We start from the raw sequence: 15,579 nt of genomic DNA, 5'->3' as shown, positions 1-15,579 counted from the left end.
CATGACTGCTGAAAAGGGACCAGCTTGTTTTGTCTTTTCTCTGATGGTGGCTGCTCAGTCCTGTGTGCCCCCGGAACTGATACAGCACTTGTTACATTACTTGTGGGTCTGTTCCTCTCACTTGTATGAGCTCTTGAAAGGCTTGTCTCATTTGAGCTTTAGCTCCTCAGTGCCTCCTACAGCGCCTGGCACATCATAGCAGCTCAAAATATACCAGGTGAATAAATGCTACATGCTCTGAACAATATGCTACTTTTAATAAACAAAATTAGTACAATAGATGTAGTAGATTTCCTTTAAAAGTCCATTTGTTCACAAAATCATCCAAGAATGAGAATACTGACAAGAGCATAAAGTTAGGAACCAAGATGTACATCACATAAAATAGAACTTACGGTACTGTAGAGTTTTCCCATGTCTTTGGAGTGGGTGATATATGGCGTCTCCGGAGAAAATATATACTTGCCCTTTATTAATTTATTAAATGTTTCTTTATATTTTATCTAAGGAGAGCAAACAAAACAAAACAAAACCTCTGGTTACTATAAATGTATAAAGTTTCATAAGATCTACCTAGTAAGATAATCAGGCTACATTTGGAGATTAAAATGGACTGGAGATTAAAATTTCAGTCCGTTTCAGCTAATACAATAGAAGAACTTGGACAAAAAAATGTGGATATTATCTAAAAGTGGGTACAATTATGCCACCTACTAGTGGCTTTTAAGACATCCTCTCCCAAAGATTATCTTACAAACCCTCCTCCCTCGGTTTTCTTACAAGGCAATCTGTTCAATGATAGACAACTAGCTTCCCAGTCTATGCACCTCCTTATACACAAAGCAAACTCACATCACTTTGATTGACTGAGTTAATCTTGGCCAAAACAACCTCTGGAGTGTCTTCCACACTTGTAAAATTAGGATAGTTGTCGAGAGCAGCTTTCTTATATTTCACCTGCAAAGACAGAGATGATGAAGACAGGCCTGCCCCTACAGAGTACCCATTCCCACAGGGCAGGTAAGGAGGGCAGGCAATTAGGTAAGAATAACAGGCTTTGTGTACCTGATTCACCATTTCTTGGTTTTTAGTAACCCTCACATGGTCCACAGAATCCAGGGGGATCCAGCCAATGCCTCGGAGCCACTCCAGGTCAGATTTGTAGACATTCTAAGAGCAGGAAGAAAGATATAATGCAGGAGAAATGACCGGACACAGGGTTACAGACAGCAGGTTAAAAACAAAGTTTTTTCAGCTTTTAAAGGATTTCAATCTTTTGTAGCTGTTGTCTTTTCCATTCAATCATGATTTCATCTGTACATCTGAGCAATAAGTCTTGAACCTCTTACTGTGAATGAGGACCCTCCTTCTAGTCAAGCCTGCCTCTACACTTCCCCACCTAGTTCCTGGATTCTCCCAGTGCACCCACACGGAATAAAGAGGAGTTACTAATATGATTCAGGTTCCACAATGGTCTTTCTGCTGAGGTTCAAGTTCAGCACCTGTGCCACAGGCAGTCTTTTACTTCCTGTTTCTGTATTGGGAGTGATGGGACCTAGGCAGGGGTAGCTCCTTTGTGTGCCTGAGCGTCACGTCAGTGCATCCTGTTTGTTCCTACAGACAGCTGGTGTCGGGTAGAGATCTTGATTCAGGCCTCAGTGCAAGGTGGCCTAAGCCATATTATCTACCCTAGCTTTACCACCGTCTGAATGAGAAATTCTGGGCCCTCATGTGGCTCATCAGTATTTTGCAACCATTTTGCTTTGATTCCTTGCAAGCAACTACTTCATTAATGCCTTGAAGAATGAGATGCTTGGCAAAGCAAGAATGGGGCATTCCCAGGGCCTGGACTATTCTATCATGCAATGTTGTCAGAATCCCAACTCAATTCCCACCCAAGCCAATTATTATTTTAAATCAGTTGATAATTTTTTATATAAATATGAGTGAGGAATTGCTAATGCAATGGTACAAAAGCAGCAGATTAAACACCAAAATGAGGTTGAAATTTACTCAGAATGCAGCCAGTAGGTAGTGCTGTCACTCACTCACTGCTCCTGATCTTGCTCTACTTCATATCAGTTCCTCCTGGGCACAAACTAAATATTTATGGCTCCACGTTTCAAAGAGTGGTGGTTCTGGAATGCTACTTATAATTCTCAGGGTATACTGTATGTTTCTAAGTAATTAAGAAACAAAAGTCACTTACATCACTCTGTAGTTCATAGGCCTTCTTGGCCTGAATAACATCATTTTGGTCAGGATGACATGTCCATTGGTGCAGGTAATTACGGTAATCGATATCACTGATAAGGGACTGCCCTTGCTTGGCAGCCAACACCGACACGGTGTCAGCAGGTATGTTGATCTTGGCCTTTGTTTTATGATAGTCCTCTTTGTACAGTCGGTCATTCTGAATCTGGCCGGCGTGCTCAAACCACACTAGGTTGGGATCATCCCTCATGGTCGGCACACCAACATAATGACCTTTTTGCTTTACGTGCTCAGCTTTGTATTTCAGCTGGTGGGGAGAAGCATGGAGATGCATTCCATCAGCTTTGATAAGCACACAGGGCAAAAGGGACGTTGGGCGTCAACATATTCAGCACCCCCCCCCCCAGCTTTTTGTGTTACAACTCCCACCCTGAGAATAAATAACAAAAACATTGAAGTAGATAAATATTAAAAATATCAACTTAAATATGGGGGTGTGTGGGGGGGGAGAAAGTCATTTGTTTTCTAATCCTGGCAGTATTTTATTTGAAGGCCTAGCAATCCTAGGAAAACCAGGGAAAGAAGAAAAAGTGAAGATGGTGATGGATGTTAGCCAGACTTGTGGTGATCATTCCACAATATTCTACAAATACATATTGAATCATTATGTTGCACACCTAAAACTAACATAATGCCATATATATATATATATATATATATATATATATATATATATGCATATATATATGTCAATTTTACCACAATAAAAAAATAAATAAGAAAAAGTAAAGAACTCAAACGATAGCCTTTAAAGAAGCCAAGGATGGGGGTGCGGTGGGGGACTCCCAAAGCCCATGGGAAAAAGGATCAGCAGGGAGCAGGTACCCCCCCACCCCCTAGCCTGGCCACGGTGCTACGCCTTAGCATAACCGGGTTGCCCCACATGCAAGGCCCAGCCTTTGCAAAGTGCACTTGTAACAGGATGAGTTACCTCGCTCTGAACATCGCTAGAATGATGGGCATGGACAAACGGCACAGCATCCGGAGGCAAGATGTAGCCTGTGGCCTTCTGCTTCTCCCAGCCTTCCTTGTAGAGGTACTGGAAGACAGGGCCCAGCAAAGGGTTATGAGGAGTCAGATGGAGGGAGAAGTCGTGTGCAGACATCTCCGATGGTCCCCACCCGAAGTCCCAGGCATCTGGGTAACGCCCATACCTGGTCCAGGATCCGGGCTGCCTCCTGGGCAGTGTGCAGCAGGGGGGTTTCTGTGAGGGTGTACTTTGATTTGGTGTCATTCCAATCTTTCCGGTATTTAATCTGGAAACCAGAGGCAAGAGGTAAGTTAATTGATGTTAAGGAAGCATCGTGTAAGCAGTCTAGCATCAGTGATCTATCTCAATGATTAAAATCTGTATCTCAGACAATGACTGCATGCCGAGTGTGTGTGAGTAGGTGGAAGAGCTTTGGAAACGACATCTTCATGATTGCAATTTTAGGACGGCAGCCATGTACTTACATCATTTAGGATTTCACCACTTTGTTTCGCTGTCACATAATCAACTCTGTCATCCACAGGAGTAAAGTTCAGACTTTCGATTTTTGTGCGATACTTATTCTATGGGAAAGAAAATAGCGTTTAGACAGTCATAGTCACTGGTCCTGTGTGAGCTGAGAAAGATAGGTTAAATTTAAGGATCCTTTTCTACAAGACGCATGCAGCACCATATTTGAATGGCATCTTCTTGGCAATTTGGCTTTCTTCTTAAGATTTTATTATTTATTTATTAATTAAAAATATTTTTATTGATTTCAGAGAGGAAGGGAGAGGGAGAAAGAGATAGAAACATCAAAGATGAGAAAGAATCACTGATCGGCTGCCTCCTGCACACCCCCTACTGAGGATCAAGCCCACAACCCGGGCATGTGCCCTTGACTGGAATGGAATCAGGAACCCTTCTGTCTGCAGGCCAATGTTCTATCCATTGACCAAAACCAGCTAGGACCTTAGCATTTTATTTTTGAACAAATGGCTGGCTTCTTATGCCTCCCACGGATTTTGAAGTAGCAGGTTTGCTTAGCTCCCAAAGTCATGCAATGTATCATCATATATATTACATATATCATAATACTCAATACATTTTTTTAACTGGACAAAGTTCTCTCAAAGTTTTCCTGTTGCTGACAATATAAGTTTTTCATATATACAATTCCAAACATAATGAGTGTGCTGGATATTATATTATGGATGTGATCCCATAGTGTCGTAGCAACAGCACAGGATTATTTTTTTGGGGAAAAAAAAGTATGTCTGGCTCAAATGACATCAATTGAAGTTGTTTAAATTGCTGATAGGTAATGACTAAACTTTGGCTTGTGTATTTTTTTTTTAATGCTTAACTGAAGATATGTTTAGATAGAAGAAGAGAGAGAGAGAGAGAGAGAGAGAGAGAGAGAGAGAGAGAGAGAGACATTGATGTGAGAGTGAAACATTGATTGGTTGCTTCCCATATGCGTCCTGACTGGGGATCAAACCTGCAATCTTTTGGTGCACAGGATGATGCTCCAATCAACCGAGCCACCCAGCCAGAGCTTGTATATTTTTTTGTTCATTCTTTTAAGAAGTATAACGAATGGCAGGATAAAATGTTAGAATACCTCACTGAAGATATCCCCAGCGTATTTCGCGTGATTGACGGAAACGGAATCATTGGGCATCCACCCGATCCCACGCAACCATTCCAAGTCGGACTTGTAAATAGCCTGTGAAAAAAAGGTGGAGGTAAAGTCAGCAATCCTACCCACAAGTCCTGTTTATTCTGTCCATTGGTCTGATGGAGAAACACAATTCAAGAATGATCTACTCAAACAGCCAGGCAGGTAACATGTAAATTAATTAGGAAGCCAGGTGGCAAAACTGAGTAACAAGCTGAGGGATATATTTTCTATTTAAGAGGAAGTAGCTTCCGTTCAGCTAGAGGTTATTGTCTGGGCTCAGGCACATCCAGAGCTTCCTCCTCTGACTTTTTAAGAGAAATAGGAAGTCCTAGATTTGTATACAAAAATTTCTGATCTAAAAATCCTGGCAACTTAATTCAAAAAGTTTAAACATTGTGCCAACTAAAAAAGCATATCTGTGCCTACACCCTGTCCATGGACTGCCACTATTTTATTTATGATATAAACCTGTTGCTACTTAAATTCTATAGAAATCATATTTTCACCTTAATTGTCCTTACCCTGTAACAATTAAGGACTGTATTCACACTACCATTTGTTTCTTGACACAAAGTCTAGATCCTTTATGACTTTGGTGATTTTGATACCATACTACCAGGTGTAACTAAAACCAAATTCTTGGCTGTATAAAGACACGGAGATCTGATCCAAGGACTTAATGACATAAACTTTCTGGGAGTCCTGGCAAAATACGGAAGAGCTCATCCTAAAATGCAGCCCACTCACATCGCTTTGCAGTTCGTAGGCCTTTTTGGCCTGAATCACATCGTTCTGGTCGGGCAGGCATGTCCATTGGTGTAAGCGCTGGCGGTAATCAATGTCGCTGACCAGAATCTGGCAATTTTTAGAATGCAAGATGGAAAGCATATCCACAGGGCTTTGGAACTTAGTCTTGTATTTGGCCCAGTTCAGCCGATACTCTCGCTCATTCTGAAGCTTGCCCGCTATGAGGGCCCACCGGATCCTATTGTCGTCCCTGGCGGTGAGGGTGCCCACGTAGTGGCCCTTCTGCTTCTCATGGTCCAGCTTGTATTTATACTGGAGACACAAGAACAAAGCAGTGGGTCACAGCTTGTACTCGCAGTGCACCGAGGGCATTTGCTTACAAAACTGAGAGGTTAACCCCGGCCATACTCACATCGCTGGCGATCTCCCGGGAAGCCTTGGCAGACTGGAAAGGGATGGCATCCAGCCGCACGTCGCAGCTCATCTTCATTTCATCCCAACCCTCGCGGTAAATTTTCTGAAGAGAACAAAGGGTATCATTCCAGGTTCAAATTCACCAATAACTCCAAGGGCTCATGTAGAATTATTATCAGAGGGATGCTGTTTTGAAGACCCAGAGCCAGTTAAAGAAAAGGGGATAGGTGCAAGAATCATTCTGCACCATGGTAATGAAATATAAAATCATATCTGGAGTCCAACTATCTGAGATTGACAAGAGTTCTTTCTTTTTAATCTCAATCATAGCCTCCACATAGCTGTAAATGGTTTATGTAAAAGAGTGGAGTTGCTTCTTGGATTGGTAGCTTTGGAATAAATTTCAGTTCAGACACGAATGGGCTAGTATTGAATTTCTTTATTTAATCATTTAATTTATTTAATTTAAAATTTCAATTCAATTTTGTAATCTTCAAAAGTATAAACTTTTTAAATTTGTGAGGCTTTCCCCCCAATGTGGTTCTTTTAGATTTAATGTGATTGATGATACATATTGTTTGGGAATGTTAGATGTTCCTGCTGAAGTGCAATTGGATATTAACAGCCATTTTTTTAAGAAAAATGTACTGTCTTTTTGTTTGTAAAGAGAAGTTAATTAAGAGATGGACTGGTTTACAGATGACTTTATAAAGACTATACTTTCAGGGATCATTTCTATAGTTCGTTACAGAGAAATTTAAAAACATATGTTCATATGTTCATATTTAAATAGGCACAGTCTGTATTGACAATGTCACAAAGACTCAGAAATAACAGTAATTTCGATGTATAATTTAGAAAACATACCAATCAGTATGGGATCTTGAATAGTAAAGGAAGGAGAGGTGAATTTCAATTATTGATAATTTCATGGCCTTTGCATATCTAAAATATGAGTGCTCAGATAAATTTTGTCTTTGTAAGTATGGATATATTTTATAGGAATTTTCATTCAAGTTTTTGTATGAATCTGGGTGGTCCTATTTTAATAATAAACTTGTTTTCTGTGCAAAAGAAAAAGTACTGGGGGCAAGGGAGATAAAGACACATATGTAATACCCTAATCAATAAAGAAAAAAAAAGAAGAGAAAAAGTATTCTCCACATTTAAATGTATTATACTAGAGAATATTCAATGCAAACTTGTCATTATATTATTTTAAACTAGGGGCCCGGTGCACGAAATTCGTGCACTGGGTGTGTGTGTGGGGGGGGGGGGGGAGTGTCCTTCAGCCCAGCCTGCCCCCTCTCACATACTGGGAGCCCTCAGGCGTTGACCCCCATCACCCTCCGATCGCCTGATCGGCCCCTTGCCCAGGCCTGACGCCTCCGCCAGAGGTGTCAGGCTTGGACAGGGGACCCCCATCTCCCCCCGATCACTGGCTCTGGCCCCGGCCCAGGCCTGAGGCCTCTGGCCCAGGAATCATGCCTGGGCAGGGGACCCCCATCTCCCTCTGATCGCTTGCTCCACCCCCTGCCCAAGCCTGACGCCTCTGACCCAGGCTTCAGGCCTGGGCAAGGGGACCATCATATCCCCCCAATCCCCGGCTCTGCCCCCCACCCAGGCCTGATACCTCAGCCAGAGAAGTTGACCCTCATCACCCTCCGATCACCAATCACCGGATCGGCCCCTTGACCAGGCCTGAGGCCTCCGGCAGAGGTGTCAGGCCTGGGCAGGGGACCCCCAGCTCCCCGCGGTTGCAGGCTCCGCCCCTGCCCAGGCCTAACGCCTCTGGCCTAGGCGTCCGGCCCAGGCAGCGGGGACCTGCAGTGGCAGCGGGGGACACTGGGATCGTGGGCTTCGCTTTAGGCCCAGGCAAGGGACCCCTAGCTCCTGGGACTGCCAGCTTCGACCGTGCCCAGCTCCCATCGTTGGCTCCACCCCTACTTCCTGCTATCACTGGCCAGGGCGGCAAAGGCGCTTGATTCTCCGATCATGGCTGATTCTCCCCAGGGCCGCCTTTGCCCTGCCTCCCAGCTCTTAGCTCCCCCCTGGGTTTCCGATCACTGTCAGTGGCAGGGGGCTTCTTCCTGCTTTCCCTTTCGCCTCCCTGCATTGTGCTTACATATGCAAATTAGCCGCCATCTTGTTGGCAGTTAACTGCCAATCTTAGTTGGCAGTTAATTTGCATATAGCCCTGATTAGCCAATGAAAACGGTATCGCCGTACGCCAATTACCATTTTTCTCTTTTATTAGTGTAGATTATTTTTGTTTTTTATTTATTTCATCTTGTTACATCATGTCTTTATTTCTTTATTTTTGTTTGCTTATAGGGTCAAATGTATTTTTTTATTTGTCTTAAAAATAAATCTGGCTTGAGACCAAACTTCTTCATCTACTAACTCTGAAAACATTAGAAAATTCCTTAATCATTTTAAGTTTCAACTTTCCTATTTGATAAAACAAAATAACCACATTTTACTCCTGTGGTTAATTTGAAGATTAAATGAGTCAATTTAACATGAATTTGCTTGGTTACCTATAAAATTGTATACAAATATTCTAAAAACATTGTGCTTTCTAAATGATGGAAAGAGTTTTAAATAGTGAATTTTATAAAGTTATAATAATGGTGACACCATGTGTAAAGAAAATGCGCATTTTGGTTGACATGCAAATGGGATGTTTGATTTCTTCCCAAATACAAGCCATTCTCATTAATATGTAAATATCTAAAGTTAATAACTTTACTTTTGGCATATTTTCAAATATTAGTCTTGCTTATATCATCATATCCAGCTGGGAAATTCATCATGCAAACAAGACCACACGAAACTTTCGAGAAAATTCCTGCCAAAGGTGCCTCTGGATCAAACCAGAGAGCTGAGGAGGCCGTGCTCAAATGCAGAGCTGCCTGCCTCTGCACCCAGTCACTTGACAAGGGAACGCTGCACAAAATCCTGATTCTGGTCCTCCCTCCCCCCAAAAGTATCAGGGCCCTAAAATTTTAATTTTTTCCCAAGCCTTAGAAAAAATTAGCTCTCAAGTGGCTCATTATAATAGAGTTGCGGGCACACAGTTGGGGATGTGGTGAGGAATCTTTGCCTGGCAGGTTCCTTCTCTCATAAAGATGTATTACTTTTTGAAAGATGCAAAGTTTCAATCTATGGTGAGTTGCACTAAGGAAGTATCCTTCTTCTAAGGTTATGCTTGTTCTACACATGAGAAACCTCTGGGATCCATGAAGGTGGTACCTTCTTGAACGTTGCTGCATTATGTTAGCCAGATCACTAAATTCTCTCATTTTACCTAATAGATTTTTAAGTTGATGTCCTTGCTTCTCCCAGGCATATAATGATTTATTCTGCAAATAATAATAATTTTGAAATTTTTTCTTTCCAAAATTTATCTCTTATTCATACTCTTATTCAATTATTTTGGCTTGAATGAGAGGCTTACTCAGCTAGAACTTTCAGCACCGTGGCAATGTTAGTGGGCATTCTTGTTTTACTCCTGACTTGAATGAGAAGTTTAGTTACTGGCCTTGGATTTGAGATTTATTCTTGCAGTCACATCAAGAAAATACGCATTTATTCTTATTTTTCTATGACTTGATTTTAGAAAATGAGAACAGATACTGAATTTTGTTGCATGCATTTGCAAATCTTATTAAAGGAGCATATGATTATTCCCTTTTGTTCTATCACATTATTAGGTTTCTGAAAATAGAATCCTCTTGGAATTCCTGTATGAACCTTAGTTGTTTGTGTCATGTATTTATATCCAATTTGATTTATTAATATTTTACTTAAGATCTTTCTCATTATCATTGGTCTAGTTTCCATTTGTGAAACTATTTGGACAAGTTTTGGTAACTGTAATGGCGTTTTTTCTTTCATTGGGCTCTATGGTAGTCTTTTTCTTTTCCTTAATGTTTTGAAAGAATTCTTCTGTAAAATCATCTGAGTGACCATGGCATTTGAGAGGAGAATGTAACGTCCTTAATAACCCTCTCAATTTCTTGCTATATGTTTTTATTCTTTTTCTGGGGTCAATTTTGGTAATTTGTAATTTCCTAGAAAATGCCCATAGTCCCAATTTTAAAATTAATTTGTAGAGTTTTGCAAAGAATTCTCATATTTCAAGTTCACCTGACTCTGTCATTAATTCCCCTTTCCTGTGTGTGGGTCCCTTTATTCCTCTTTCATCTTTCTTGTCCTTATTCTCTTCTCCCTTTTATCATGTTGACACTGGCGCACCAATAACTGACCCTGCCCAGTGACTCTGAGCCGGGGATCTGCTCCTTTCCTCACTCCTGGTCCCGGACTGCTGGTGAGGAGTCTTCCTTGCCTCCACCAATCTTCTCTCCCTTGACTATGAAGAGTTCCACTGGTGATATTGTAGCACCAACTCGATGACTTTCTAAACAAAATGGATTCTGTTGCAATACTTACATTGCTCACATTGAGAGCATTGGCTCTGGCGAGATTAATTTCTGGAGTATCTGGCATTATGTGGATCGACGTTTTATCCTTGTCCCAAACTTCTCTGTACTTTGGCTATGGAAAGAACCAGTAATAAAAAAGTTACTTCATAATTTGTAACTTGGCTAGTTCCAATGCACAACTTTTAATTTTTCTGATGCAAAACATTTTTATATCTAGAGGAGTGTTTTCACATAGATTACTCAAATTTGATATAAAATCTGTATTACTGTATTAATACCTTTTATTAATACGTTGAGTTTCTGTTTAAAGTTAGAAAGTAAATAATAAAGCAACTCTGTCAACATTACTTATTAAAATATTGGCTGTCATCAGTATTATGTTTATTAGATTACTAGGTTAATGATTTCTTTGTTTGTTTGTTTGTTTTTGTTAATTCTCAACCGAGGATATTTTTCCATTGATTTTTAGGGAGAGTGGAAGAGAGAGGGAAAGACAGAGAGAAACATTGATGTGAGGGAGGAGCCTCATAGGGCCTGGGCAATGATTTCATTTATTTATAACACTAACCTAATTTTATTATAGAGAAAATGGTACTTACAATACTAATATTTTCAGCATTTGACTTAGCAAGGACAACTTCCGGTGTGTCGACGATGCTTGTGTACTTGAGATTCACCACAGGTGTCCGGTAGACACTGTCTCGTAGGATCTCCTGGGCGTTTTTGACTCTCAGTACTTCCGGAGACCCATCCGGCATCCAGCCAATGCCACGCAACCACTCCAAGTCAGCCTTGTAGATAGCCTGGGAAAGAAAACAAAGTCTGCTAGAAACGGGCTTTTTAAAAAAATTAGTAAAATAAGCAAGCACTTTTGTATGTTACATTTTATCTTCCACAAACAGTAATAAAAAATGAGTACTCTCCTGACAAACATAACTTCTCACATACACAGTAGTGCTTTGTTCTGCCTTTCCCCTGTGGCAGGGGGTCCAAGTTTGGGTGCATGTACACATTTTAAAAAGCAGAAAGATGTAGAAAGAGCTCTCTGTTTGGGGGATGCATGCGAAATTTTTGAATAACATTAGATAATCATCCTACTAGTCAATGTGGAATTTAAAGCAATAAAATAATGGGCTCTTTAGTAAGTCCTCTACAAAGCAACCAGAATGATCTTTTCAAAGTTCAAAATTCCAATCTGCTGTCACCACATCCCCTCATCCTGTGACTTCCCATTGGTCCTAGGATAAAAAATCAAAATCCCTAACATGGACTAGAAGGCAAGGGCTGACGTGGCACCAGCCCCGACTGTTCTCCCAGCCTCATCTTACGGGTGCTTCCCTTCGACCTGTGCACTCTGACCGCACCGGCCTTCTTTCAGTTGTGGTTTGCATACGGCCCCCTTTGCTTATGTTGCTCATTCTGCAGGAACATCCTCTGTGTCCTCCTCAGAGCCACCTCCTACTCTCCCTTCAGAGCCACTAAATCAGCGCTTCCTTAGATAAGCTTTCCCACCTCTCATAGAGCCAGAGACCACCCCTGGGCCATCTCACTATTTGCTGATATTCTCCAATTAGCACCTATTTCTTTGTTATCGGTGTGAATTCCTAAAGCCAGGAACTTGGTCTCATTTCTTCTTTATTTACAATTGTATCTTTAGTGCCTAGCCCAACACTTGGCACATAATGTGTCTAATATTTTAAAAAGACAATTAAGAATGCAATCCCTACCCTAGCTTTACAATTCTGATCTCAATTGTGTTTTTTTCCAAGATAGCAAGCACCTCCCTTTGAATTGGGATTTTTATTTTCTTGATTATCTAAATCTGTTTCCCCAGACATAGGTAAGTGGCAAACCATATCAAATTGCTTTATGTTAAACACCGGTTATTAACTTTATAAAAAATCATGGTGTTCTTCAGAAATGATATTTTAATAACTAGGTAATAAGATACAAATACCAGGCTAAAAAGGTAGTAAGAGGAGTGAAAAAGGTAGGAAATTTTCTTCCTACATGAAGAATGACATATCCAGAATTCAGAAAAAAGGATTCTCAAAGAAGATTACATAGACATTTTAAAATTTCCCTCTCTCATTCTCTAAGAACTTGATTGCTGTGCACACCTCAGTTCACTAATGTGGGTCAGGTTAGTGAACAGACTGCCTTTCTTGAGAAAACGGCTTACATTCACCAGGTGGCAATTCATTTCAAGTGATGGGTGTACATCCCACAGGAAACTCATTCATTATGAGAAAGCATCTTTTGAAGTTTAGGGGAAACAAGTTCACATAGTTAAAAAAAAAACGTATTCCTTCTATAGAAAAAATAAATAGCCTGAGGGAATCCATCATTTCCCAAACATTGAATGGGCATAAAATATGACTAAATCTAAAAGCACTTCAGGTAAATTAATGTAACACCAGGTTGTGAAGAACACCAAGTTAAGGAAAACCAGTGAGTCTGAAGCATGCTGCTAATCTTTGAAATTAATTTTAAGGAAAATAGCCTGTCCTTCTTCAATGCATAGTTGAAGGACCAGGACAGTCCTTAATAAACTACAAACACTGCACATGTTCACAAGTCTATAGAAAAATTATGAAAATAAAAACTTAACAACAAAAACAAAAACTTTCTGAATAAACCCAGTAGTAGGGTAGACACTTAATAAGCTTGGTAAAATACTCAAGGGAAGTGCTTATGTAGGGGGAGTTGTATTTTCCCACGCACTGGAAGGAGTGGTCAGGCAGAGCTGTGGAAGGCTTCCTTCCCGGGGACAGCTCACCCCTCAGGCACCTGCCTTGGTGCTCCCTTCCCAGGTACACACTTACATCACTCTGCAGGTCATACGCTCTCCTGGCGTGGATCACATCATTCTGGTCAGGAAAGCAAGACCACTGGTGCAGGTACTGGCGATAGTCGACGTTGCTTGCTAATGCCTGGCCTTCTTTGGCAGTGCTGATGGACACCATGTCCCCCGGGATGGAGATCTTCGCCTTGTGGTCATTGTAGGCCTTTTTGTACAGCCTGTCATTCTGCATCTTGAGTACATTTGCTGCCCAAGCCAGTTTAGGGTCTTCCTTGGCATTGCGACATCCAATATAGTGGCCTTTCTGTTTCTCATAAGCAGTCTTATACAGATACTGTTGGGTGTGAGCAGAAGAAAGAAGAGTTGTTTCTCCAAGTTCAATATGTCTAGACACTCAGTTCAAAATAGCTCCATTCCCTTAGATTCCTCTTTTGGGGGCACTACAAGCACCTCTAGGCAAGAACATTGTGAGCACCTCTAAGGCAAGAAGTGTGCTTCTAGGTTATCCTCCAATACAGGCTTGTCCAGTGTTTCCCAGACTCCAGTCAAGGTTTGGCACCCTCACATGTTTTGTCACAAACATGTACCAAATGTACTTCATACTTTAAGTCAATTTGATCCTTTGTTTAAATAAATTTATTTTTTAAGTGTAAACTTACTTAAATTGTTATTTTAAAATTTATAATTCTATCTAAATGGGATAAAATCAGTATTATTTCTAACACACATTGAAACACATATATAACCATTTTTAAAAATGCTTGTTTATGTGTTACATAATATATCACTTTGAGAAACAACAGAATTCTTTTCACCTAATAAATCTCCAAGTGCTAGTAAATTAGCTATATTGAGAAGATATTGAAAATAAAATAAAAATCTGTGCTTAAACATAAGAAGAGCAGAACTCAGCAGAGAAGCATGAAGATCATCAAATTGTTGTAAAGTTGTTCTTAAATTTGGGATTTTAAAACAAGACACAAATAACAATGACCTCCACTTAAGTATAATTCCTGGGGAAATATGTTAAAGATTAGTATGGCATTAACCCCCTGTGTGCCCACTAGTGTTTGTCAAAGCTGGGCAAGGAGGAGCTCTTACATCACTGGCAATATCCCTGGAAGCCTTGGCATGCTGGATCCCAATGGCATCTGCTCGCAGGTCATAGCCGGTTGACTTGACATCTTCCCAAGCTTGCTGGTAGTGTTTCTGCAATTGGAGATTGCAATGCTACAGTCAGTCTGAAGAGGGAGCTACTGAGCAACATGCTAACAGTTATACTGAAAACTAATCTCCCCTAGAGCTTCATAGGCTGGTTTCATATTGAACTTATGTTCCAATCGTTTTTTCATGGAATTTAGTAAAGTTATCTCTTCTACCTTTTTTTTTAAAGAAGAAAATTTAGGAGACAGGAAATCATGTTAAAATGAGAAAAAAATATTATTTGGTTTTTAAAAGGAAAATCAATGATGGGTCACTAAAAAGAAAGCTAAGTATTATTATACATGCATAGGTACTTTTATGTTGTGTTTTGGCAAAACCACTGCATTTTTCCTTCCAACAAAGATAAAGACACTTATCTCTAAACACACACACACACACACACATTAGCTTAAAGACTAGAAATAAAAGGAATGGTAGGGAACTGTCTTTTATAAATACTTTCCGGAGCATACTGCCAAAAGGTTCAGTTAGGCAGAAAGCATTGTATAAAGCAATGGGTGTGTAGTGCCTTACGTTGCTGATCTGCAGGGCGTTGATCTTGGACTGCAGCATCCCTGGAGTGTCAGCTGGCACATTCACATTAGCCTTCTCTTTGTCCCAGGCATCGCGATACAATGGCTGGTAAAAATGAAAAACAAAGGCTGATTGACGAGTAAATAAATCAATTACCACATGAATAACATTACAGTTAAAAATTCTCTTTGAAGGTTTTCCTATGTAAATATAGATCACATTTTGTTTTTGTTTAGAAAGTGCCAATAGTGACTTCAACAAGAGGAATACATTCATGCATAATATAATATAAATGTAAAATGAGTCAGAAACATGGCAGTAAAATAATCCTTTTGCATTTATTCACATGTAATTATCAGGCAGTAAACCTGCATTGCAGGTAACTATGATATTCCACATTGCTAGTAAAGTCCTGGCTCTCTTAACTAAAATAACTTTAATAATGTCTAACATTGCTACCCCTGGACTTTTCAACTTATTTTATGATTGAATACAAAAAAAG

The 15,579-nt window shown here is 40.3% G+C and overlaps 1 protein-coding gene across 1 annotated transcript in view; it reads right to left on the bottom strand.

The window, feature by feature from the left end:
- NEB (nebulin) overlaps window positions 1-15,579 on the bottom strand; it is a 195,013-nt gene that overhangs the window by 65,705 nt on the left and 113,729 nt on the right. Inside the window, exons 87-101 of the mRNA XM_081095547.1 lie at window positions 15,078-15,182; window positions 14,442-14,549; window positions 13,363-13,674; window positions 11,137-11,340; window positions 10,545-10,649; window positions 6,088-6,192; window positions 5,676-5,987; window positions 4,869-4,973; window positions 3,730-3,828; window positions 3,429-3,530; window positions 3,206-3,313; window positions 2,210-2,521; window positions 1,066-1,170; window positions 853-957; window positions 396-503 (exon numbers count right to left, since the gene is read on the bottom strand). Coding sequence (XP_080951673.1) covers window positions 396-503; window positions 853-957; window positions 1,066-1,170; window positions 2,210-2,521; window positions 3,206-3,313; window positions 3,429-3,530; window positions 3,730-3,828; window positions 4,869-4,973; window positions 5,676-5,987; window positions 6,088-6,192; window positions 10,545-10,649; window positions 11,137-11,340; window positions 13,363-13,674; window positions 14,442-14,549; window positions 15,078-15,182 — 2,295 coding nt within the window. The remainder of the gene's footprint in view (window positions 1-395; window positions 504-852; window positions 958-1,065; window positions 1,171-2,209; window positions 2,522-3,205; window positions 3,314-3,428; window positions 3,531-3,729; window positions 3,829-4,868; window positions 4,974-5,675; window positions 5,988-6,087; window positions 6,193-10,544; window positions 10,650-11,136; window positions 11,341-13,362; window positions 13,675-14,441; window positions 14,550-15,077; window positions 15,183-15,579) is intronic.

The sequence above is a fragment of the Myotis nattereri genome, assembly GCF_964212035.1.
Source record: "Myotis nattereri genome assembly, chromosome: 7".
NCBI classification, from domain to species: Eukaryota; Metazoa; Chordata; class Mammalia; order Chiroptera; family Vespertilionidae; genus Myotis; species Myotis nattereri.
This window is presented reverse-complemented; position numbering and strand designations above follow the sequence as displayed.